The sequence below is a fragment of the Penicillium odoratum genome (genome assembly GCF_028828045.1).
Source record: "Penicillium odoratum strain IBT 22623 chromosome Unknown utg000003l_segment0_segment0, whole genome shotgun sequence".
NCBI classification, from domain to species: Eukaryota; Fungi; Ascomycota; class Eurotiomycetes; order Eurotiales; family Aspergillaceae; genus Penicillium; species Penicillium odoratum.
Genome location: NW_026643145.1, coordinates 657813 through 682475, shown reverse-complemented (window position 1 = coordinate 682475; position 24663 = coordinate 657813). Strand labels below are relative to the sequence as shown.

The 24663-nt window shown below is 48.4% G+C and overlaps 12 protein-coding genes across 12 annotated transcripts; 6 read left to right on the top strand and 6 right to left on the bottom strand.

The window, feature by feature from the left end:
* Positions 1–146: 146 nt before the first annotated feature.
* N7520_003495 (Zn(II)2Cys6 transcription factor) lies at positions 147–2013 on the top strand (the record flags this gene model as incomplete). The annotated part of the gene is made up of 4 exons (XM_057137430.1): positions 147–343; positions 413–679; positions 737–1404; positions 1457–2013. The coding sequence occupies 4 exons, from the start codon at positions 147–149 to the stop codon at positions 2011–2013; spliced, it is 1689 nt and encodes a 562-aa protein (XP_056997895.1).
* Positions 2014–2087: 74 nt separating this feature from the next.
* On the bottom strand, positions 2088–3777 carry N7520_003494 (purine-cytosine permease family protein; the record flags this gene model as incomplete). Its single annotated transcript, XM_057137429.1, has 4 exons — positions 2088–2570; positions 2624–3263; positions 3377–3550; positions 3620–3777. 4 exons carry the CDS (start codon positions 3775–3777, stop codon positions 2088–2090), a joined length of 1455 nt encoding a protein of 484 aa, XP_056997894.1.
* Positions 3778–4334: 557 nt separating this feature from the next.
* On the top strand, positions 4335–5543 carry N7520_003493 (uncharacterized protein; the record flags this gene model as incomplete). Its single annotated transcript, XM_057137428.1, has 1 exon — positions 4335–5543. The coding sequence occupies one exon, from the start codon at positions 4335–4337 to the stop codon at positions 5541–5543; it is 1209 nt and encodes a 402-aa protein (XP_056997893.1).
* Positions 5544–5848: 305 nt separating this feature from the next.
* N7520_003492 (CCDC90 family protein) lies at positions 5849–7270 on the bottom strand (the record flags this gene model as incomplete). The annotated part of the gene is made up of 2 exons (XM_057137427.1): positions 5849–6039; positions 6091–7270. 2 exons carry the CDS (start codon positions 7268–7270, stop codon positions 5849–5851), a joined length of 1371 nt encoding a protein of 456 aa, XP_056997892.1.
* Positions 7271–8404: 1134 nt separating this feature from the next.
* On the bottom strand, positions 8405–10893 carry N7520_003491 (COG1/VPS51 family protein; the record flags this gene model as incomplete). The annotated part of the gene is made up of 3 exons (XM_057137426.1): positions 8405–10455; positions 10517–10686; positions 10751–10893. 3 exons carry the CDS (start codon positions 10891–10893, stop codon positions 8405–8407), a joined length of 2364 nt encoding a protein of 787 aa, XP_056997891.1.
* Positions 10894–11095: 202 nt separating this feature from the next.
* Positions 11096–12453, top strand: cdc123 (cell proliferation protein CDC123; the record flags this gene model as incomplete). The annotated part of the gene is made up of 2 exons (XM_057137425.1): positions 11096–11226; positions 11286–12453. 2 exons carry the CDS (start codon positions 11096–11098, stop codon positions 12451–12453), a joined length of 1299 nt encoding a protein of 432 aa, XP_056997890.1.
* Positions 12454–12703: 250 nt separating this feature from the next.
* N7520_003489 (dodecenoyl-CoA isomerase) lies at positions 12704–13611 on the bottom strand (the record flags this gene model as incomplete). The annotated part of the gene is made up of 2 exons (XM_057137424.1): positions 12704–13358; positions 13421–13611. 2 exons carry the CDS (start codon positions 13609–13611, stop codon positions 12704–12706), a joined length of 846 nt encoding a protein of 281 aa, XP_056997889.1.
* Positions 13612–13992: 381 nt separating this feature from the next.
* Positions 13993–14436, top strand: N7520_003488 (uncharacterized protein; the record flags this gene model as incomplete). The annotated part of the gene is made up of 2 exons (XM_057137423.1): positions 13993–14046; positions 14179–14436. The coding sequence occupies 2 exons, from the start codon at positions 13993–13995 to the stop codon at positions 14434–14436; spliced, it is 312 nt and encodes a 103-aa protein (XP_056997888.1).
* Positions 14437–15282: 846 nt separating this feature from the next.
* On the bottom strand, positions 15283–15723 carry N7520_003487 (serine palmitoyltransferase small subunit family protein; the record flags this gene model as incomplete). Its single annotated transcript, XM_057137422.1, has 2 exons — positions 15283–15524; positions 15606–15723. 2 exons carry the CDS (start codon positions 15721–15723, stop codon positions 15283–15285), a joined length of 360 nt encoding a protein of 119 aa, XP_056997887.1.
* Positions 15724–16945: 1222 nt separating this feature from the next.
* N7520_003486 (peptide chain release factor family protein) lies at positions 16946–17538 on the top strand (the record flags this gene model as incomplete). The annotated part of the gene is made up of 2 exons (XM_057137421.1): positions 16946–17137; positions 17188–17538. The coding sequence occupies 2 exons, from the start codon at positions 16946–16948 to the stop codon at positions 17536–17538; spliced, it is 543 nt and encodes a 180-aa protein (XP_056997886.1).
* Positions 17539–18120: 582 nt separating this feature from the next.
* On the top strand, positions 18121–19677 carry N7520_003485 (uncharacterized protein; the record flags this gene model as incomplete). The annotated part of the gene is made up of 1 exon (XM_057137420.1): positions 18121–19677. One exon carries the CDS (start codon positions 18121–18123, stop codon positions 19675–19677), a length of 1557 nt encoding a protein of 518 aa, XP_056997885.1.
* Positions 19678–19998: 321 nt separating this feature from the next.
* Positions 19999–23165, bottom strand: N7520_003484 (uncharacterized protein; the record flags this gene model as incomplete). The annotated part of the gene is made up of 6 exons (XM_057137419.1): positions 19999–20443; positions 20503–20682; positions 20736–21039; positions 21089–22667; positions 22729–23039; positions 23105–23165. The coding sequence occupies 6 exons, from the start codon at positions 23163–23165 to the stop codon at positions 19999–20001; spliced, it is 2880 nt and encodes a 959-aa protein (XP_056997884.1).
* Between the last annotated feature and the right edge of the window lie 1498 nt (positions 23166–24663).

The window sequence follows — 24663 nt, the reverse complement described above, 5'->3', positions numbered from 1 at the left end:
TATCCGCATCAGGTGACGCCATATTCCTCACAGAACTCGGCGATTCGCGCTTTTTAATGTCCCAGTATTGAATTATTTCGTTTTTGTGTCCCAGCAGACAGTCCTGACTCCTAAGTAAATGTACTGCGGGGCGAAATTGCTCCACAATGCCTCCAGATCGAGGCCGCGCCTCGAAAGCGTGCGTTTCGTGCAGAAAACAGAAAACCCGGTGCTATGAGCCCAGCCTCCCAGGGAAAGCATGTTTGCGTTGTGAAAGACTTCATCAAAGATGCTCACTAGTGCAAACTATCGAGCAGCAACAGGAGAAAGAACCGTCTACTTCTCGATCAGGAACGGATGCACGGTATGAATATAATAATCTTGCCCCACATGTGACATGACGAACTAGAAAATTGATAACATTTTGATATAGCTTGGAGCGTCTCGAGAAAACATTGGCAGCTCTGCTCGATCGTCTGGGAGAAGGTCCTGCAGCCGATGATCAGTCCAGTACAGCAAGCGCACTGACGACATCGGAAGCCGGGGAAGTCACATACAAGGACACGGAAACCTCCGCCCCGATCATGGTCATCCGGGATCTGGCTGACACCGGCATCAAGTCTGCGCCCGATACAAGGTCTCTTGAGGCGGTCTTGGATGATCTTATTGCGCCTGATTTAGCTCTGACTCTAATCACCATGTATGCTCTCCGAGATTGATCATCAGCTTCGGCTATTATACTGACATGAACATCTAGTTTTCTCGAGTACTATGGCCGTTGGACTCTATATGATACCGAAGGGGATCCAGCAGCTCTGTTACCCCGCGTGAAGAGATCACCCTTGCTTTTCTGTGCGTGTTGTTTGATTGCCGTGCGACATACTTCCGAAAAAATAGCGGCGACTCTGGCTCCCAAGCTTTATGAGTGCGCTCGGTCCTTTGTCTCGGGTACTCTTTTGGTCGCACCGCAATCCATTGAGTTCTTCCAGGCAACTCTGATTCTATGCATGTGGTCTACGACGGTAGGACAGGTGCCCTTGAGTATTGATAGCTGGCTTTTGAGTGGGTTTGCTCTGCAGCATAGTCAATCCAGCCCGTTATTCGCTGCGGTGACCTCTCAATCTCAATCACCATATAGAATGGATGAGAAGACTTTGGATCTATGCTGTCTTTGGAACCATCTTTGTCTCGCACACTTGCATTATTGTGTTGGGACGAGTCGCAGATCTATGCTGCAGGCCTGGCAGATTGAGCGCTGTCGGGCTATTATTGATTCCGATCATGCGACAAACTTTGAAGTTCGCATGGTGGCTGAGATACATCTCTACTGGACTGTCTATGAGCATTTAATTGAAGAACCAGTTGATTTACTCAAGTCGGTGGCAGATTTACAGACATGGAGAAGACAGTGGGAATTTGTAATTGGTATGCATTGTTCTGCTTCTTACAGGGCAAAACGCTAACAGTTCGAATTTAGAGCAGCCAAGATCTCAATTCTTACTGATGGGCTTCCATTTCTCCAATCTACTCTTATACGAGCATGCCCTAAAATCAAGAACCGCTCGCGCTCAAGAGTCAGTGGTGTCGGAAATGGTCCGCCATTCAACAGCCATCGTCCACCTAGCTATGGATACAGTGGATGAGCGGACTCGCCACTTGACTGATCACATTTACCATATGATTACCTTTGCAGCAATTATCATCTGTCGATTACTCAACAGTTATGAAAGCCAATTAAACGCGGCATATGATACTAGAGAATTGGATGCTCTAGTCCAGAGTCTTGTCGACTGGCTTCATTGCATAGGCCTGCCCTGCCACGCTGCACATACTCTGGGTAATATTATCGCGAAAGTACACCAGAAACTACGCCCTCGCGTCGAAACTATTCCAGATCCAATAGAAGGTTTCTCGGAAGAGAGCTTCACCAACTACTATTTCCCTGAATTTTTGGGTCTTGGTCCATCTGCTGATGGAAATTGGGATCTCATGTCAGATTTGGCTTTATTCCAACCAAGCCCTTCAAATACATGAATGGCAAAATAAATATGGGTACAGGGACACTTCAAACCCCAAAGAAAAATCTATCTGAACCAACTTTGGTTGTTCTAATACCCGCCATATCTTTTCTCCACCCAGCGAAATAATGGGAAAACGATGGCAGAGAATGCAAATGTCAACTCGTGACCTATATTTGCACCACTGCCAATCAAGGATGCAATCGGTCCAGAGTACCATTTTACATGCATTCCAAGAGCGGCCCCAGCAAATCCAAAGCAGAAAGCTCCTGCTGATGCCCACCCAAATGGCAAGGCAGCTGGATTATTCCATGCGTCCAAGTCGTATGCTGTCCATCGCCGGCGAAAGATGAAATGCTCCTCCATCACAACAGTAGTATGGATAACTGTCCAATAACCAATGACACTAAGGAAAGTCTGCAGAGTGTCACTGAAATACCTCGCTGCGCAGCAACCAACGACCACTGCTACAACGGACCCAAATGTCACCAGCACAACTCGAGGGATTCTGATGGCCCATGAACCAAGATTTTGGGCGTGCAAAGCGAAAGAGTAATTGTTTGGAATATTATTCTTGAAATCATTAGCTCCAAGGAAAAATGGTATCGATGTTGGAATCAACTCACCGGAATCGAACTCAGCGCTGCAAGAACCATGAGAAACTTTCCAAATCCACCAGCTGGCTTTAGCGCCATCTCGAGCAATCCTCCAATAGAGGAAGCCGAATAAGCATGTTTCCATTCGACACTTGTCACAGTACCAGTATATAGCGCCGCACCAAGCGCTTGAACCAAAACACTAGGCACGAAAATACCCACATACGTTGCACTGAAAATCTTCCAGCGCGGAGTATCATGCGGCATCCGTACATTATAATCCGCTGCACAATTAACCCACGAAAGCGAAAAGGAGAAGATACTCGCCACGTAAGAGAGAACGGCAGCCGCCTTATCCGCACCCTCAAGATGCTTTGGACTGGCGGCTGTGAATGATGATGCGCCCGTCCCTGCAGCAACACACCACACGATCAATGGGAAGATCCAGATGAATGTGTCGAGACGGTGAATCCAGGTAATACCCAGTGCACATATAATCCACACCAATGTACATATGATTATGACACCGGCCCAAGTGGGACATTTTCCGTTCGAGAGTGCGTTGAGGACGGAGGCTCCGGAGATGGAGTTGATGGCATTCCAGCCCGTTGTTGCAACCATGGAGAATACTACTACGAGCATGTTACCCCAGTATCCGAAGGAATATCGACTACAAGTAAAAGTATCATCAGCTGGTACTCAAAAGGATAAATGGGAGAGTCGGATGTTCGCAAATAGCTACCCAAGCATCTACCAAGGACAAGATACAAGGAAGTCACTTACGAGAAGGTTGTCATTCGTAGACCTGTCAATCCTGCTGTAGCCGTCCATGCTGGAAGTAGATCAGTGAAGAGATTGACCACTACAATCACGATGAAGCAATCCCAGAACCCCAGGCCCATGGAGCCTCCCAGAGATCCAATGTTGAGAGTAGCAATTGCCATATTGGCGCTGAACCTGTTGTTTATGATACTCAGCAAGATCACTCAATGAATACAAACACCCAGCACTGGTGGATTTACGTACCAAAACGTAGCAGCATGCCAGAACTTTGTTGTCTTCTCCTTTCTCTCCTCGTCGGTGACACGTTCAATTCCTCCCTCCTCGATGGAGAGTCTCTTTGGAAACCATGGTTGAGTCTTTGAAGGAGACTCCGTCTCATGCTCCGCTTTCTCTGTAGACATTATGCGGCGATTCGTAATCACAATAGAGAAAAGTTAGAAGTTTTCTGTCTGCCATTTTCTTTGGAGGATGAGCCTTTCTATATCTCCTCCATCCCCTATGTACAATACAGCCATACCTTCAAGGCTCGATGATAAGCATATAAGAGGCGTATCTGACGCAATCTGAATACACTTTGAAGCTGCGAATGATACTGCTTGTTGTGATACTTGGGGGACCCACCGGGTACCTTCTCTAGCGGATTGTATAATTGTATTAGGACTACAGCGGTAATGAATATCAGTGCGTAATCGGGATATATAACACGTTTTACTCTCGTATTATATCCAATCTAAATCTCCCTGACTTAGTATCTCCCCCAGTGGGTCTGTGAATGCATCATCTTGGCCTCCACTTATCTACCGCGGCATACCGCGGTATGCCGGTCCACCATACCCTAATTGCAACTATGCTGAACTACCCAATACCCACATCTGCAAGATAAATGTAAAGATCCCTGCAGCTCTTGGCTAGGTATTTCTCTCCAATTCTTTTATCCCGAGATCCATCCACGCCCACAATGGAACAGCAAACCTTTCGCCGCCGCGGCCTCGGTCTCCGCGGCGTCGACAAACAACAAGTCTCACCGGGCTATGTCCTCTACTCCCCCCTAACATCAAACACGGCTCACCTCGTCTCAACAACCGGCGAAGAAGTTCATCGCTGGACCCTCCCCCACCGCGCGGGTCGCCACTCCCGCATCCTACCAAACGGCACACTCGCCTACAATGGCGTGCATCCAGAGTCCCCCCCTCTCTTCCCCATGTGGGCGAAATACCGCGGCGGGATGATGATGCAGCTAGACCCTGCCGGAAACATCCTGCGCCAATACTCTGATCCCTACGCACACCATGATCAAAATCATCTGGACGATGGAACGATCCTCTACACTACGCTTGAGCCCCTCACGGCTGAAGAAGCGGCCCGCGTCAAGGGTGGGATTGAAGGCAGCGAAGCACCTTCTGGAACTATTTACGCGGACTGTATTAAGCTTGTGGATCCCTGGTCTGTCTCGAATGTATCGTCGTCTTCGGACTTTGACGGTTCCGGCGGGAAGGGAGGTGCTAAGTTACTCTGGTCCTGGCGTGCGATTGACCATCTTGATACGAGTGACTTTGCTGCTCATTCGCATTATCCACGTGAGCACTGGCCGCTGATAAATAGTGTTGCATTCAACTCGTATGGGAATATCATTGCCTCGACCCGCAATGCATCTTCTGTTTTTGTTATTGAGCGTGCGTCGGGTGAGGTTGTATGGACCGTTTCTGCGCCGCAGGTATGCCAGCAGCACTGTGCACATCAGATCAATGATGCGGGGGATATACTTGTTCTCGATAACGGGGTGTTCAGACCTGGTGTCTCTGTGCCGTTCTCCAGAGCTGTGATTATCTCCTCGGAGAAAAAGGTGAAGTGGGAATATAAGGATTTCTCGACTGGTGGATTGGGCTTTTTCACGCCTTTTATGGGGTCTGCTCAGCAGTTGCGGAATGGAAATTTTCTGATTTGTGAGGCGGCCACTGGGCGTATTTTTGAAGTCACAGTGGGTGGGGATATGGTTTGGGAGTTTGTTGTGCCGCAGTTGAAGGATTATAAGGGCGTTATGAGGGATGAAGAGCTTGAGGAGATGGAGCGCATTGGATTTTCGAATCAGAGCAATGCGGTTTTTAGAGCTTATAAGTATCTTCCGGAGGAGATTCCGTGGCTGGGAGCCTTATTGAGCGATGCGTAGATAGACGGCTCGGTTGAATGAATGTGTACCATTTACTTACACTGTCTCCTACCTTTTTACCCACAGTATCCTACTGTCTGTCCCCGGTTGCCGCCATTCGGGATAATATAGTTTGAAAGAACGTAGCACATGGTTTCAAGAGTATTTGCAAAGTCGTAGTGTATGTGGGTATCTGGATCTATTGGTGTTATACAGGCGGTGTCAACTCTAGAGATAACGCTTTGAAGGAAAGTATGATGTACAAAAGACTGGCGTGTATGTTTGTATAATGGAAAAGGGAAAGGAAGAGCGCCAGGTCATGGCGTTCAGCCTAGAGACTCTCCAAGGTTCACTTCGGCAATAGCGGCAATAGAAGGAGTCTTGGGTTGGCGAGGTGCCTCATGGATGACCCGGGTTTCTTTTGACACTTCCTTGACAGGCTTCTCAATTTCGGCTGCCTTGGCTGGCTCCTGCGGCTTCCGAGTGGAGGCGTACTTGAGGAATAGGATCATCATGACTAGGGACACGTTAGCATTGAAGATAAAGACTTGAAAATTTTGCCACTTACAGGCACAGGTAGCAACAGCCATAGCAGCGCGTCTTGTCAAAATCCATCGTAGGCTTTCGATTTCGCTCTTCCCGTCACTGTTGAGCGAAACAGTAATCTTGTAGTTCAACTCCTGGTCCGATGTGTCGATGACGCGTTGCTGCTCTCGAGTGCTCATCTTGTGGTCATTGAACATGCCCTTGATCTCATCCTTCATGCCCGCAAGCTCTTGGTTCAGGCGTTGAGAGAGTATATCGAGCTCATGTTCTAGCTGGCCCCGGGCAGCTCTTTGCCTTTGGATTTCTGAGTGGCGGGCTGTCTGAAGCGACTGCTGGAGTTCCGAGCAAGCTGCCTTGAATAGATATGACTCGTTCTCTATATCTGATTTGGAGGTCAAGCTCTGCTGAGCAAAGTTGAGATTATTTTGTAAAATGGTCCGTACTGCTTTCATGATTGTCGTAGATTGCTGCTTGGTGTATCCACCCTTTGATAGGTCTTGGACGAGTGAATATGTATCAAAATGGTGCACATACGGTGCAGGGGACATATGTGGCGGTTTATGCTCGGCGTTCGATGGGTCCGTTGGAGTAAGATATGTCGATGGAGAGGGCATGTGGTAGACTTCTTCAAATGAGCTGTTGGTACTCGAATATGGAGACATGTGGGCCAGTTCTTCCTTCATCTCCTCAAACGGAGATGATGCCGAAGCGCTTGCCGTGGTATCATCCTCCGATGCTTGCTCCGGGGCTTGCTCCGGGGCAGCTGAGTCATTACTTTTCGTAGAGTCAGCTGCTGCCTTTTCTGATAGAAATGAGGATGCAGCATCGACCGCATCGCTAGTTGTATCATTTGTGGTATCGGTTTCAGGTTCCGAAGGATATGACTCAGTTTGTTCTTGTGGCTCGGGTTGCGACAATGACTGTTCCGACGAGCTAGCCCCCTCTGTGCGGTCTACCTCTCCACTTGATGCCCCAGGAACATCCGTTGGTTGCGATTGGGAATTCTCTGAGTGTAAGTGTGGAGGCATGTTTGGTTCGACCGCTGGCCCATATCGGCGCTGGTAGACTTGCTGTGCATGGCGACGGCTGGTGTGAAAAGGTCTCCGGGCACTGAGCTTGATATGGCGGTACGTCTTTGGCTCACATGATCGGACCGCTCGCATAAGATTAGGATAAAAGAAAGATAACCGGGGTGTGGTCATTGTGAGGGGGTTGAAGAGGAATGAAGCTTTCCCGTCGGCGAAGTTGAGTGACTTCATTCCGCGGGAAGGGAAGCTTATATCAGCATTAAAGTCGATCCACTTTATGATTGGTCGATTTTATGTATATAACTTAAATTTATATCGTGGATGAAATTCCAAAATATATGTATCGTCTTTTAACTGATACCTTCCATGGTGATTACCAGTAATGTTGAAGACTTACTTGCATATTGAAATATGTAGCGAAGGATTCAGGCCATATAAGGAGGTGCTTCATGCAAAAATAAATCTACACTTTATATAAAAGCTAGTATAACAAGTCAACAATAAACAATCACTTGAGTGTTGATGTTCAAATCAGACAGTCTTGGAAATTAGACACCTGGGAGTATACTACCTTATTATGGAGCTTTTTATCTTTCAATGTTTCTTCATTTCTTCTTTCCCCTTCCCCCTTCATCCTACCCTTGTTTCATCTTCCCAATCCGCCAGCTTCGTTCTCCCTGATTCTACGATCGTCTACAACGACTTTACAGCTGGATCCATCATCCGATCTCGAAATCGAATCGTTTGAACGAGTGTCTCCACTTTGTGTCCCCACTACGGTGGGGGGCCACTCCGCCAGGTCGCAACCCTCCCGGTCCAATGTACTTACGGAGTATAGTATTTGGCGACAGCAAAACAAACCGTAAAAAAGGAGTACACACTATCAATATGACCACGATCTATTGATACATCGACCTATTATCGATGTGCATTTATCATATACTACGCAGCAGAGGCCTCGGCTTGCATGCTTGTAAATGCAGTAGATGCCTGGATTTCCAGGCTAAATACTTTGCAAGAATGGGGTAACCCAAGCGATCCTCCTTCTAGAGCTAAGGCTGAACATATTGAGTCTGTGAGAATGACCCGACATCAACAAATGAGCCTTGTTGGAAGCCCGCTGGTATAATCAATACCCTTGATGCAGAGAACTTGATAGACTTCCGATGTTTTGAGATTGAACTTGAATGACCGGAATATTGGAAAAGGGGTTATGATTTTTGAATGAATAAACCATGGCGCTATATAACACGCTATCAATTGATTTAAATAAAGCTTCATTGCCATCCCATCCATGCAAAGGAGGTATTACCGGTCAGCCAGCAGACCAAAGAGCAGCTCCGTCCGCTTCCAATACTCAGCTGAGCCCTTCTGGATGCTCCTGATAGCTTCGGTACTTAGCTTCGCGCTCTTCTCGACACGTTCCATGACGCCAGCCAGCCGGGTCGGATCACCTAGCATATTTGCTAAGTAGAATGTATCGAAAAGTAGTTGTATCTTCCAGTCTCGTAGTGTATTGATCTGAGATGCATCGTCCTCGGGCGTAGGATCCGTAGTCTCTTCTTTCTCCTTTCCTTCCTCGCCGTCGTCCTCGGTTTCGGCTTCACTCTTTTCGGGGTTTGGTGTAATATTAGTCGAGGTAAGCCATGTTCCCATGTCATCAAGCGTAGACCCGATGGCAGTCTCCAAGTGCTTCTGCAGCTCGCCCTTCAAGACCTTGACGATCGATGGGTCCCAGAGATCATATCCTTTCTCGTCCATAGTCGCAGTCAGGTGACGCAAGAACTTGAAAGTGCTCGCAGATGGCTGTACGGGTACGGCGGGTTCCCCTTCCCATAGGGAACGACCAGCGACAGATCTCAACTTCTTGGAATCGGGGAGAGTTCTTGACGAAGGTACAAGAGATAACGACCCATTTTGGGCGACAATCTCAGCCGCAAGAAGCTTCTGTAGGTCTGGAACTACGGCACGAGAGAACAGGAAGTCCTGTGCAACAAAGCCAGCAGGGATCTCTCGGCGCACAAGTCGAATGAGTCGGAGGAGGAAGGTGGCTTTTGCGCTTTGGTGAGTGCTTCCAAAGGCATTGAAGGCGTCGGTGAATGATTCCTGAAGCGTATCAAATGCTTGCGTGACAGCTGAGTGGAGAGCATCAGATAAAGCTTCCGGGTCGTCGTCGTTGAGAAGGGGCGTTATGTCAATATCTTCGTCCTCTACTTCACCCCCGACGAGGATATCGGTCCATCTGAGTTGACGAAGAGAGGATATGGATTCGTTTCTTTCTTCAATCGCTGTGAGCCAGCTTTGGTAATTCTTGAGGACCGCGGAGACATCATCATCGCGGCCGAGAAGCCGGTCTGCTATGACGTGTTTGAACGTCGATGCGCCGTTCGAGTAGTCCGCAGCAATCATATCAGCTTCCCAGAGAGATCCAATGGGGATATGCTCTGCCTTATCCCAGCCGGAGATAGTTGATGAAATTTGGGTTCTGATCTCATCGATACTTTGGACCTGCGCTGTCAGAACTCGTTTGAGGTGGTCGTTAAAGATTTTACGCAGACGTTCCAGGACATTAACAGAGCGATGGGTCATTGTTGAGCCCCAGGATGATAGCCAAAGTTCAATTGTTTCTGCACGTAAAAACAGAAGCTCGGAGAAGTCGTCGCTATGCGCAAGGCTTTTGTCACAGCCCTGGGAGAATCGTTCAAAGGCGAGGATAGACCATCCCTTGATCGATTCTAAACCTTCAGTTCGGCTCAGTTCGCTCATTTTGATCCAAGGTGTGAAGTTGATGACCTCTGGAGCGGCCCATCGGCCCAGGACTTCAATTTCCAACCCTTCCAAGCTGCGTATCTCTGGATCTGACAGAATTGGTCTAGCTTTGAGCTTTGAAAGTATATCAGGGAATTGACGCGATCGCAGGGTCTTGGATGTTTGTAGTGTACGAATGAATAGCCGCAGGGCCTTCGAAATGTTTTCGCGCGACAAAGCCAGCTGGCCGGTAATCACGTCTAGGCGCACCTGGTGAAAATGGTGAATGGCATCATCAGAAGAAGGGCTCTGGGCGAGACAGTAAGCAGCCAGCGCTTCGATGATACTGTCCTCTGTGGCATTTGTGGAGGCTAGACGTTTATCAATCCGTTTAATGAGAGTGCGGTGCAGAGACGCAAGTTGGTTTCGAAGATCGTCGAGAAATGGCGGGGTCGATTCGTGCTGCGATAGAGTATTATGAATCCTTCGGGAAATGACAAAAATCTTAGCGACAAGCAGTAATGAAGCTCGTCTTCGGAGAAGTCGCGAAAAAGATGTTATACAGCGGTGAAGAATAGCAAGTTGTGCTCCAAATGAATGCTTGTCGGTGTCTGCGCAGTTTTAGCCATTGGCCTCCAATTCGCACATACTTACATGGTAGAAGTTACATACCCTTTTCTGCTGCATCACTCTTCATTTGACGCGCATATACATGTTTCTTCTCGATCAATCGCGGGTTGCATCGGCGTCCAACATCGGCCAAAATCGACTCGACCTCTTGGACCTCCTTGTTCATCGTCACAATAGTCTCAGCAGTTCCGACAAGCTCTCGGTATCGTGTACTAAGTCCCACGCAATCGCTATTAGCAGGACATACCACCAATATTCAGGTCATCGGCAGCTTACCCCACGAGAGCTCGGAGCTTCTCCTTATTGCTGGCGATATCCCGTCGCAGTTCCTGTTCCACCCGGCGAACCGTGGGAATTGGATACTGAAAGGCGTCAGCCCATGACTTGAGGCTCTGCGGGTCTGGAGCCTCTGGCGCCATTCTGAACGGTGCTGTGAGGTGATGTTCAAGAGTGAGAAGGCCATTTGGTCCAATCGGACCGGAATGCTGCCTCAGGTTCATATGATTATGTCATCCATCCTTATCAGCTTATCGGCCCGTGACTCAAAAAAGAAAAGCCCCGCCAATGATTCATGGCTTTCTATTTCATTTCTTGTGGTTGAATTAGCTCAAGATATCTCTAATGGAGTCAAATCCAGTCCCAGTTGATGCGCAAGTAGACGCGTCATCCAATGATCTACCAGACCGTCTACCCTTTCCACCAATCACCTATTCTCACATCCTCCACTGCTCGTACCATGACTGGCACCCACGGTATATCTATTCCAAACACCCATCTTCAAGGTACGACTTTAACATCCTTTGTCGCATAGCTACCGCACCCTCGCACCCAAGTCCCGGGTAATTCCTCTCACCACCGAATTCATTACCTACCTCCGCGCCGACGGCATCGTGCTACCTCCGGAGCCAATACGCCCAAGAGATGATGACGATCTAGACACTTTCTCCGACTCAGGCGAGGAAGCTGAAGACCCCTCGATAGAGTGGGCTGATATCCACAAGCAAATCAAAGACACAATCAGCGAGTTCGGCAAAGTCACCCCGAAACTAAACTGGAGTGCCCCCAAAGATGCTACGTTCATGGCCGCCACAAACGACACGAAATGCGCCACTCCCAATGACGTCTACCTCCTCCTGAAAAGCAGCGACTTCATCACCCACGATCTTGAACATCCCTTTGACGACTGTGTTCCTGATAATACTGAAACTACGAATGGAGAGGCTTCCGAGACCCCGGCTGTGGACTCCCTAGTCCCGGACGTTCCCTACCACTTAGTCCTTCGCAAATATGCCAACTTCAACCCGTCTCTCGAGTTCAGGTGCTTCGTTCGCAACCGCAAGTTGCTGTGTATGTGTCAGCGGGATCTTAATCACTTTGACTTCCTATTTGAAATGCGCGATATGTTCCGTTCGCGCATACAAGCGTTCTTCGACGAGAAGTTGCGCGATACCTTCCCGGATCCAAACTTCGTATTCGATGTCTATGTCCCTGCGCCGCATCAGCGTGTCTGGCTGGTAGACATCAATCCTTGGGCGCAGCGGACGGATCCGTTGCTGTTTAGCTGGTTGGAGATTCTGCGGATGAAGGATCCTATTGGCTTTGAGGAGGAAGAATATGATGATCTTAATGGTGGATTCGTGAGGATCTCACTTCGTGATGGGAGCATTATGACTTCGGATGAGGTGACCAGTGGTGTCGTTGAGGAAGTGGAGGATGATTCCGAAGATGAACAGAAGGCGGAAGAAGGTGATGATGATCTTGCTCCCTTCTTGCCCGAGGTTCGTCTCGTGAAGAAGAATGATCCTGAGGCATATCAGTTCTCTACGCCGCAGTACTCAGCTCACAAGGTGCCAAAGGATCTGGTCGATGCCTCTCTGGCGGGACCGGGTGGCATGAGTGAGTTTATGGGGAAGTGGCAGGAGATTCTAGCTAGGCAGTGTATGCAACAACAGCAAGATGAGAGCAGTGACTCAGAATAGACTGTACAGGATATAAAAGGTGTTGGGTTGGTGTTGGATCATATGACCCTTGACTTTCAATGTTTCTCATGCATCCACATACCGCAGCTGAAATGCAGACAGTACTCCAATGATCTATATCACAGCATGAGAACGCCTTAGAATATGTACATGTAATTGACCCACATCTTGGTAGCCCTAACATTGAAACTGGTAATGTGCAGATGTGCATTCTGGTCCACAGATAAATAGAATATCTAAGATCTAAGATCTACAGCTTATGCTTCTTCTCCCCAGAAGCCAATTTCCGAAACTCCTCCTGCGGCGTCCCACTCAGGAACCGCTCCAATCCCATAAACGCCTCAAGTCCATTCTGACGATCCAGAATCTCTCTCTCCGGCCTTCTGACAAGCTCCTTAATCTTCAACAAGCTGGATTGATTCAAATGCGTCCCCAGTCTTTCCTCAACCTCCAGAAGAACATTCTTCAAGAAACCCGCCGAATCATCCCTCTCCCCCGAGTCCGCCTTGATGACCTTATTCACGAACCCAGCGCTCACAAGCTCCTCACAAGTAATCCGCTTACTCATGATAAGCGCCTCATTCGCCTTCGCAATACCAAGCCGCTCCACAAAGGCACGACTAGCTCCGCCTTCGGCGACGAGGCCGAGCGAAGAGAACGGTGTCAGGATAAAAGAATGTGGAGCGGCGTAGATGAAGTCCGCGTGAGCCACCAGAGCTGCGGAGAGACCGACGGCGGGACCGTTCATTGCTACGACGAGGATCTTGGAGTGCGTGTAAAAAGCGCGGGTTGTGTCAATGTTGTTGGCGACGAAGCCGCGGACTAGTTCCTGGCGCGCTGTTGAGCCGATGCCGCCACTGTCACCGTTGCCAGGGTCAGGGCGGGCGCTGGTTACATCTGCGCCGCTGTCGAGAGGTTCGTTAGCTTGTTTGGGTTGGGTTGGAAGAGTGGCTGGTTGGATCCTTACGCGGAGAAGAATCGACCTGTGCCTGTTACAACGGTAATGTAGATGTCATCTCGCTTCTCGATTTCACGAAGACGCTGGGCGAGAGTGTAGTATAGTCCGACATTTAAGGCATTCAACTTGTCGGGACGGTTGAGAGTGACAATCGCGATGCGATCCTGATAGGTCAGGGTGATGAGCTCTTCGTTAGACATTTTGGTAATATCTTTCAATGGGAATTGATATTCAGTGTACTTTTTATCTCATTGAAAGATTGATTAGAAATCAATCAGGGGCAGGGAAAATAGCCATGGCCCCAGAATAGTAACGATCGCATTCCATACATTGCGGGGAACTGAAAGCCGAGGCCCGCGGCAGGTCATGTGATGTATAAGTTATGCTTGATTACTGTAGCCAGGTTTCTAAGGCGTCGAGCGCTGAGTAACCACCTCAATGCAAACTAAGCAAATAATTATCAGCCCATATTTCCAGACTACATTCGTTTGATCGCGAAGACCCTAACAACAAGACCAGAACAAAGTGCCGGTTCTACTCCATATTCTCATTCCAGAAAAACACCTACACACACATCACAAATGATTTCTAACGTCCTCCGCCGACTCCAGGGCGGTAACCTGGAAGTCTTCAAGGTAAGAAACGATCTCAAATCAATGTATAACTATATGCTTCTACATTGAGCCTATCTCACTCTCTACCTATACTCAATGATCTCCTTATGTCCAAACCAGTCCTTCCAATATGCTAACCGCTCTGCCTTCTAGTTCGGCATGTACGTCCTCTTCCCCATCGGTTGGATGTACTACTTCGGAACCAACCTCGACGACCGCTTCAACGTCAAGAACTTCTGGCCTACTCAGGAACAGTCGCACAAGATTCCGTTTGACAAGGAGGAGATTGACAAGGAGTTGGCGCGTATGCGCGTGGTGGAATCTGTGCGCCGGGAGCGGAGGGAGCGGGAGGCTGCTTTGTTGCAGGCTCAGCAGGCTCAGGCCCAGACGGAGTCAACCGGAGAACAATAAATGTTTTGATTGGAAGAAAAAGAAAGTGTTGGGTTATTGGCAAGCATTGGTTATCATAGTGGGGCAGGATGGATTGGGCTATGCTTTGATAAATGGTGCATTGGGATGACGCCCGTGGCGATTGACTCATTATTTCTTGTCATGCAAAGGGTCGGAATCTCGAGCTACACGAGTTGCATCTTTTTGATGATTTGTACAACATCTGCTCTGGGCATTTATGGCGTTCGGGGATATCGATCTCAACTATTTCAATTGTACAGCATCCAAGACTGGATTTTTGGATTTTTCATATATCTTTTTCTCGTCTGTATTCATTTCTTAATTATTACTATGTGGTGAACTCTGTACCATATTAAAAAATTTCGTCAAAATTATGTGCAATATCCAAACGCCCGGATCGAACAGAGGGTCTCGATTGAAGAATGAGTTCTGCGCTGCGCTCAACCTTAAGAGGGAGATCGCAAGCCCTTTGCACTGATTGAGGCACAGGTAATGATATACTCCAACCCGAACAAGCAATGCAGCGCTGGAAGAATAGTGCGGGTACCCGAAATGTGCACGCTCCACCTAAACAGCAGAGAACCGGGCTTTCATTGACTTAGCGGTCAATGACAACCAAATGGGATCAACAAGGAAGAAAAACAAGAAGAAACGCCTAGGATGCGCCGGCTGTAGGACTTTGAAGCGGAGCTGGGACATGATAAGTGACAAGGGCCTGATGTGACTTCTTTGCGTCTAGGTAGATGAAAGATGCCCTAACAACCCCAATATCTCACTTATTTCAACTCCACGTCGACCTAATCATCCGCCTGGATGAGCCGAATGGTGCGTTGAGTCCGGATCACATTACAACTCGCCCATGTGCTGTGTCGTCGCCGCAGCCGCGTTCTTAGCTGTTTCGTACATCACATCAAGGGTCTGGGTCGCTTCTCCGAGCACCGAGCTCATGTTGGTCATTCGGGAAGAGATGAATGGTCGCTCGCCAACAGCATAGTAGTACATGTGGCTGTAGATCGTACGGAGGTGGTTGGGGAGGTAGACGTAGATGCCGGCGGCGATCATGGTGATCAATGTGAGCAGGAGAGAGTCTATACAGGAAAGAGGATATGAGCTTCGTTTCATTGCAATGCAGGGGCATAGATCCAGAAGATGGGACCAAGGGTACGTACTGAAGATGAATTTTTCCGTGGGGGTAAGCATGTAGATGGCGAAAGTGACCTCGTACTGGTAAATCTTCATACGCACCCAGCGCACAACGCTGCTGATGATCCAGAGAATAGAGCCCATGATTGCGACAGGTGATGAAAGTGGGTGTGTTGTATAGTCGACGTCTGTTTAGGCGCAGGGAAGGGTTCGTCCCTGAATGACTGTCAAATCTCCGGCGCGTGTAGTCTCTGGCCCCTTGAACAGAGCAGATACAGTGTCACCGTATTCTACCGAGCAAATCTGGGCGCAAGCTGTCACAATGTTTTGGCACGCTTCCTCCCTTCGTTCCGAGGATCGAGAGACTCAGGGGGTGATCTTCTGGTGGCGCTGCGGGACCGTTACTTTGAGGGGTGTGGGGATGGGAACGGGTCGCCCGATGCTATCTGCGATTAGGCGATTAGGCGATTAGGCGATTGAAAGATAGATAATCGGAAAGAGTGTCAGGTCCCAGGTGCAAAGAGTGTAGAGTTCTTAGGATCAAGATCGCTGGGAGTGGAGATAAAGCGGAGAAGGAACTTTTTCACTTTTTGGTTGGGGGAGGCGGTTTCATTGCCGTTTACTCCGTACTCTTGATGACAAGAACGAACATGTAAACTACCACTGTCCTTCCTTCCTTTTGCTCTATCTTGTACTCGTTGCCATATATCTTCTATTCCTGCCCCTACGAACCTCTTTTTTCTATCCGACTCTAACGCTGTAACCAATTTTAGCTACTAGCCTAACAAACATCGCAGTGACCTAGCCCACAGTTGTACCATTATAATTGGGAATTATTCGAGAAATTCAGAGACAAGTTGATTGATTTGTTCCGTGACATTGATATTGTGCCGAATAACCTTGGACCTATACTCGTAGTCGGACAGGGTAGGCAATGGCATACAGAAGATGTATAGTAGAGAAATTGATCACCCTAGGCGCGCGAAATGCGCGACGGAAAGCCTACAGTAGATAGTCAAACTGTGCATATAGCAAAGTTATGTAAGCTTTATCACCTTGGTGTTAGAGGCTACATGGTTACGAAACTCTATGGATCTGCGGAGGTTGCTGAATTAAATTTCAGAGTAGTGGAGTTAGGACTGTCGATCTTATATACATATTTACCGTTTATCTAGAATATCTAGAAATGCATATCTGCCTGTCAATTAAGGCCAAAGTAGAAGACAAATTTAGAAATTCAACTTCTCTCAAGTATTACTGCTTTAACATTGCATTGAACTCCAGACCTTATCCCCTATCGCTTATCTTATCACTATCTTATCCCCAAAAGCACCATCGAACCCACCAACTTCACCACAAATGCGCAATGCTACGCCTCAAATCATGGCCACAGGCCCTTCAAGCCCTCAAAATCTCTCCCTCCATCTCAATACCACATCACCCCTTTAGCACAACCCCCGCTCTTGCCGAAAAAGCCCTCCCGCCCCGCCTCAAGATCAACGATGCCGACCTAACGATCTCCTACCTCAAGGGCACCGGACCTGGTGGACAAAAGATTGTACGTTACTTCCAGCGAATACGTCACGATAGATTTTAATATCTGATCAGAATAAAACCAATTCCGCCGTCCAAATCATTCATCATCCCTCTGGCATTGTCGTCAAGTGCCAGGCTACGCGGTCCCGGTCTCAGAATGCGAAGACCGCGCGCTTGTTGCTTGCTGATAAGATTGAACAAAGGGAGAAGGGGGATGGGAGTCGGGTTGCGTTGAAAATTGAGGCTAAGAGGAAGAAGAAGGCTAGTAAGATGAAAAAGACTAGAAGGAAGTATCGTGACTTGGAGAATGGGGAGAAGCATGAGGATGAGCTGGGGAAGGGTGAGGATAAAGATGGTGAGACCTTGGAAGTTATTGAGGGCCGAGCGGACTCGGAGAGGACTTCGGAGAAGAGTTCAACTTGATAGAGAACTTGAGTCCATCATTTTGGCCCTTTATGTATATATATCAGTGTTAGTCTATGCACCTCCTGGTGGGGTCTGTACAGTATTTTTAAGTTTGAATCTCAAGATCTCTTTGAACAATCTTCAATGTACATGTACATACATATATACTATTCCAATCTTGGAAATTTCAAAATGTTTATTCGATCTGTCTCTACTAGATGTATCTTAGGGGCTTGACTTGAAATGATCCTCCGACCCTCCGCTCCGACGATCCGGAGGGTGGATCCAACTTAAGACATTTACATAGATAACTTAAATGTTTTCAACACTAAAAACACATGGGATCTTGAAATTACTGTACGTCCAAATGATCCTCCATTCCGTTCCTCCGGGATCATTCATATAAATCAACCTTCCATAAACCACATGCGCTCAATATTGTTGATTCAATAAATGTCCTATACCACGCCTGTCGAAGACTCTGAGTACTTCACAAGAATTGATCCCAATCAAAATCTCACACCTCTTCTCGACACTACACTACACTACGAATACACATCAATCTATAGGAACCATAACCATCATCACAACCGTCACAAGATGTCGACAAACCCAACTCCAATCTACGATGTCCTCATATCAGGCGCAGGCCCGGTAGGCCTTCTACTCGCTACCGAACTCAAGCTCCAATCCCCGGAAGCTCGAATTCTAGTCCTCGAGCGCAGAACAACACCCGATACAGCCATAAAAGCAGGCGGTATCAACACTGCTTCCGTTGAAATGCTTGAGCGCCGTGGACTTCTTCCCGCTATTCAGTCCGTGAGCGCGGCATACCTCGGCCCGGATAGGGGAGTTGGTGGAAAGAAAACAGGCTATGCAGGGTCTGTTGGTCATTTCGGCGGGATTCATGTTCCTGCGGCTCCTGTTGATATGGAGGATGTGTTGTTGAAAGGGCGCGGGAGGAATGGGTGGTATATGATGCTGGCACAGCTTGATTTGGAGAGAATTCTTAATGACAGGGCCTTGGAGTTGGGGGTTTGTATTCGGAGAGGGGTGGAAGTTACGGGGCTGAAGGCCGATGGGGCAGGCGTGACTGTGAAGATTGATAGAGACGAAGGGGAACAGGAAAAGGAAGTGCGTGGACACTGGCTTGTTGGCTGTGATGGGGGACACAGTACTGTGCGCCGGCTGGCAGGCTTTGACTTCCCAGGTACAGATCCCCAAATCACGGGCCGTGCAGCTACTGTTGAGATAGAGGGGGCAGAGGATCTGGGACAGGGATGGCAGTACACGATCCAGGGTGTGTATGTGTGCGGCCCAATGCCGGGACGAGTACGCACGGTTGAATTTGATGGCCCACCTGCGGACAAGGATGCGCCTGTTACAGCACACGAGATGGAGAGCAGTCTGCGGCGGGTTAGTGGTGTTGAAGGGATTCGCATCTCGAGTGTCAGTGGTGGAATGCGATTCACAAATAATGCGCGCCAGGCTAGTACCTATCGGCGTGGAAGAGTGTTTCTCTGTGGAGATGCGGCGCATGTGCACTCGCCATTCAGTGGACAGGGACTGAATCTGGGTCTTGGAGATGCTGTCAATCTGGGCTGGAAGCTGAGTGCTGTGATGCAGGGGTGGGGCACTGATGATCTGCTTGATACATACATGAGTGAGCGTCATCCTATTGGTGTTCGGGTCTTGGATTGGACGAGGGCGCAAGTTGCTGTAATGCGTGGCGATCCCGATTCTTCTGCATTGAGGGGTGTTATGACTGATTTTCTGGGAACGAGGGATGGTGCGACGCATTATGTGAAGCAGATATCGGGTTTGTGGCCGCAGTATGAATTGGGTGGTAGATCTCCACTCGTTGGAATGACTATGCCTGTTATACAGTTGGATGATGGCACGCTGCTCGCTGATCATGCTCATGATGGTCGCAGTTTGCTGCTTGTTCTAGCAGAGAATGAAAAGCTTGTAGGCCTGGCAGAGAGATGGGCTGGGCGTCTAAAGTTGATTCAAGGACGGTCAGGTATTGCTGGGATCGATAGCCTGCTAATACGTCCTGATGGCATTGTAGCTTGGGTTGCTACTGGTGGTGTTGGTGATATCGAAGGACTCGAGGCTGCTTTAGTTCGTTGGCTAGGGTATAGTGAGCCAATCTAAACCATTCACTCATGAAAAGGAGCAAGAACAAGTGTCAATGGGGTTAACTAGTTCGTCAAATTCATATGGATTTACCATTAGCCACGTGTGTCAGTATGACTGGCAGAGTATAAGGTTTAATTCCGATCGCTCTCGATGCATTTCAACATTTTGGTATCATGATCAGGTGCTACAGAGTAAGAAAGGTAAGAAATGGCACATTGATCTAGTATATTCGTAATTGCAACTGCCCGGCCTCGAAGCTCAAATCCACAGGAAAAGGCAACCGCCACTCTCAGCTAACTTTTTGATTCGTAAAACGAGGGTTTGTAAACCTCCAGCTCAAGAAATGTAGCTACCCAGCACCGTCTTCGCCTGGTCGTCCAAACGCTCTTGCGCGAACTGGGAGATCCGGCCGCCGTGCTTCTTGTCAGCTTCCTTCAGGTATGCGCCGACCCATTTCTTCAGATCCGCGCCAGTCTCGGGCCAGGGATCCTTCTGCTGTGGCTTGATGGTGTTCAGGGGAGTGAAACCAACGCCAAAGGACATCTCCTCAACGTCCACCTCGGCCAGGAGATCATCCTTGTGGGTCACATCAGGAGGAAGCTCGAGGAGCTTGAGAAGTGTGTTGCACGTGAAACCCCATCCCTTAGCATACCGGGTGGCAAAGGCGTCCGAGTTTGCCAGTGTCTTGGTGAGGGAAATAACGGCAGTCTTGCGGTCCAAGGGCCGGGCAAGTTTCTGGGTGTCCTGGAGGATGACGTTAAGGTAGACAGGAGTGAACAGACTGCAGTTTAAAGGTTAATATATGATCCCACCGAGGATATCTGGTTAGTCGCAACTTACTTTTGTTGCACTTTCTCTGTCACCTGCATGACAAAGTCGGGGTTGTATCCCTTGTCATCGTGCGCAGTGATGAAGTGGAAGAATCGAACGAAGCGAATCGACAGGTTCTCCGTCTTGGAGTTTTGCAGACGCTGCAAGATAATCTCCATGATCTTGACAAAGTATGGTTCCAGAGTAGCCCTAGACAATCAAATTAGTTTGTTTGCGCGAGTAACAACGGGTGTAGGACATACGGTGGGAAGGTCGCAACAACAGTCTCAAGCAGATCGAAGGCATAACCCTCGTTGGCCTTGGTAGAAACGAGCTTTTGGAAAATACCTAGAATAGGCTCGACCTGATTGTGCTCAACAATGTACTGGGCTCCGCGGGGGATGATCGAAGTGAGCAAACGAGCCAGGGCAGGGATGTTTCCTCGAGAATCCCACATGACTGGCATCAGGATAGGTCCGATCAACTCCTGGTAGTAGGTGGGTAAATTAGCGGCCGAATTGGCCTCCAGTAGAGCAGCAAAGAGCTGGAAGACGTATGGCATGAATTCTTGAAAGAAGTTAGCCGAGCACGGCACAAGACATGGGAATGAGCTTACCTTGCACGTCTCCCTGAAGGATACCAGCGAAGGGCGTATAAAGAGCCTGCTCGAGCTTGTCAGGGTTGGCGGGGGCGGCATATCGAACGAAAGCACCCATGGCCTCGAAGAAGAAGTAGTAGAATCTTGGGTTACTGGGGTTAGAGCTAATGATCTGAGTGATAGTGATGAAGCGTTGGAGCACAACATCGGTGAAAGGGACCACGCCGTCACGAATGACAATCAAGACACGCATCACACAGCGCATCAAAAACTCATTCTCCTGCACCTTCTGCGGCGCCGGATCCCTCTGGATTAGCTGGAAGATGTGCTCCAGAAGGTCCTTAGCAAGCGGGGTGATTTCGGTCGGGGGAATCACCGGTTGGCCCTGGCCGTCATTGAGGAAGAGAGCTCGCTCAACGGCAATAGCAGCGTATGTGTATACGACGTAGTTGGAGGAAGCCAGGTGCTTCACTAGAACAGGGAGAACCTGTTGCCACTGTTCCTTGGTGATGATGCTGCGGAATGTATACAGGTACTTGATAGCATCAACCTTGAGGATGGGATGAATGCCATCATCCGAGACCAGGTCTGCAGCAAGATGCTGCTGGAAGAAGTCCGTGATGCTGACTAGGCTGTTGGTAGCTGTGACACCGTGACTAGAGGTTGCCACACCCTTGGCCGCCACAGCAGAGTAGAGGTAGGTTGCGGTATCCTTGGACTTCCAGTTGGAGGCCGGGTCCTTAGAGTATTCAGCAAGATAGTGCTCGGTGTACTTAAGCACAACCTTCGTCACTGATTCCTCAAACTTCTCAGCCAGACGACGGAGGAAGTCCGTGGCAGCACGACGACGAGTCTCACTATCAGAGCCCTCAAGGTCTCGTCGAATGAACTCAATGGGCTCATCCTCGAACAGTTCCTCGTCTGACTCGCGCAGGCTCACATTTGGCAGGATAACCTTCTCGATGATCTGGGCAAGGGTCTCCTCCGCCTGGAAAGCCGCGGCATGCTCTGGCATGCTAGCAACCGAGGTCAAGAAATGCAGAGCACGACTCACGAGGATGTCATACTTTGTTTCCTGCCCAATTGTGGTCAGAAGGCCCCACGAGCTCTGAATGAACTGTCCAACCTGAGGCCCGAAGGCGTCCAGGAACTTCTGGACATACAGAGTCAAGCCTTCGAAAATTCCAGCACGAACATACTCCAGCAGACCTGCCTCAGTATCGTCATCAGTGTGGAGCAATTGATTGTCATATGTCAGGTATTTGTGCAAAATGGACGCAATTGCGGAGATGTTTTCTTCGAACATGGGAGGAAGGTCGTGGCAGGAGAGGTCGTAGAAAAGCTTAACCATCAGGTTAAGCTGGGTGAAACCCTGAGTCAGGTTTTCTTTGTTGTTCTTATTTTGCTCGAGGTAGTTGTCCAGACTCTCGAACAGGGCCAGGAATGGGGTACCGAACTTGTTGAGAACATGGTTGATTTCAATGTAAAGCTCGTTGGATTGGAAAAGTGGTCGCCAGCGCTTGAAGATGGAGTGCGCAACTTGTAGAACACCAATGTTGACGGCAGGGTTTGATGGCGAGAATTTGGAAACAAGGTCCTAGACGGAGAAGAGCAAGGGTTAGCTAGAAACCACAAACCATGGCCGCACCACCACTTACATCCACAAGGGTATCCCAGCGCTCCCAGAAATCACTGTCGGCGATCACACTGACAGCCTCGCCGAGCTGAGTCCGGATCGTAGGAGGCACGGAGATCATCAAAGTGATCAGCTCGCGCTTGATGGTCGAAACCTCATCCAGCGGCAGCTTGTATTCTCCATCCTCGTTGGTCCAGTTGCGCTTAATGAAGTTCTTGAAGCAAAGGGCACTCGCAAGACGAAGGTTGTTTGTTTGGGAATCGGATGCCGTGATTTGGAGGAGCTGTAGAGAAAAACCGGGCTTCTGTTCTTCTTGACGAAGGGCGATCTCGGCTGGAAAATACAAGAACACTGTGAGCAACGATTCCAGTTTAATCAATGAGGCGTGGATGCCTTACCTTCCTTGTTCCGTCTCGGATCCAAGCTTGCCTCCAACAAAGCTCCAAGAGCTTCCGCCATTTTCACCGGTACGTGGGGTATCAACAGAAGGGAGGGGAAAGAGAGAGAGATTAATAAATGAGAGAGATGGATCTGGGAGCGTTTTCTAGAGTTGAGATACGCAGTCCACCAAGAGGAGAGGATGGATTGTCACGGGGAGAAAGTCAGGACACAGCAAAGCTCACAGGACAAAGATCATAATAAATAATGAGGGCGCTGATAATTGTACGGGCAGCCCACTGCGTCAACACACTAGTCCCAGTGTGGTTAGAAACATCACATGCTAATACTATTCCGTATTAGGTATATTGCCTGAGGCATAAAAGATTTGTGTTGTGCCTTGCTGCCTTGCTGCCTTGATGCTCAATTTCTGCCTCAACAAACCTGAGCGATGACTAAGATCTCGTGACCTCAATCCAGATTCTAGGGTTAGCACTCCAAGTTGAATAAGCATAGCATGGTGCATAGGATTTCTCATGCATTGAACATTTGAAGATTTGTTATAGACAACTGCCCAAATACAAGCGGGAAATTTTTAAGATTTACAATCCTTGATTTGACGTTTATTTGTACATACATAGTACAGTAAGACCTCGCTTCATGGAAATATATCGAGATACATATGTCTATGAAGAGTCACCAAGAATTCGTTGCAAGTTGCCAATGAAGAATTCTAAACTTTGCAACTTGGAAACAGCCATATTCCTGCCTATCTCCGCCTGTAAGAAATTAATGAAACCTGAAAAATCTCACAGATTCCTCGTATGTTTCGACATTGTGAATGTTCATTGTTTTCCAAGATGTTCTGTGTCCATGGACGTCGACTGAAACCCATATCAACCCCTCTATTTGGGTAAACTGCGGACTTTTAGAACATCCCTTTGAAACCTCAAGCCCCCGAGTTTTCTCGTTTTCCTTTTCTCCTTCCGCTTCTCGTTTATCAATTTTTTTTTTCTTTTTTTTTTCTTTCTATCCTGCTACATATGAATTTGGAGAGCACTTTGACCATCAAATGAATCCGGTAGGAAAAAATACAATACTGGGCAGTATACTGATTGGGAGACTGAGTAGGAGATATAGTAGAAGATGGACATAGTATCCACAAGACCGAAGTAGGCGCCGCGCGAAAAGCGCGGTGGAAAGGCTCTAGTGGAACCTCATAAACTACCAGTCTAATTCAGTGACTATGTTTCTCAATCAAATTATATCTGTTCTTTCACATTGAATATATAGTTTTTGATGTGGTGGACACACCGCTTTGGCCTCGTGTGAAGTGTAAATAGCCGTGCAGCTTCCTGCTGCCGGGTGCCTTATAGTACATAGGCACCTAAATTCTCCTATTTGTCAATACGAAATAATTAAAATTTGATATGTATCACCTCAGTACCGATAGCTCACGTGGATATATGTTATTCGGTAAACAATTTTTCAGCTGAAGTTGCTTTTTCGCCAAGGGAGCTACATAAGTACCAGGCATTCTTAGGGACCTCACTTGTTTTCCCATGCCCGAATTGCATGG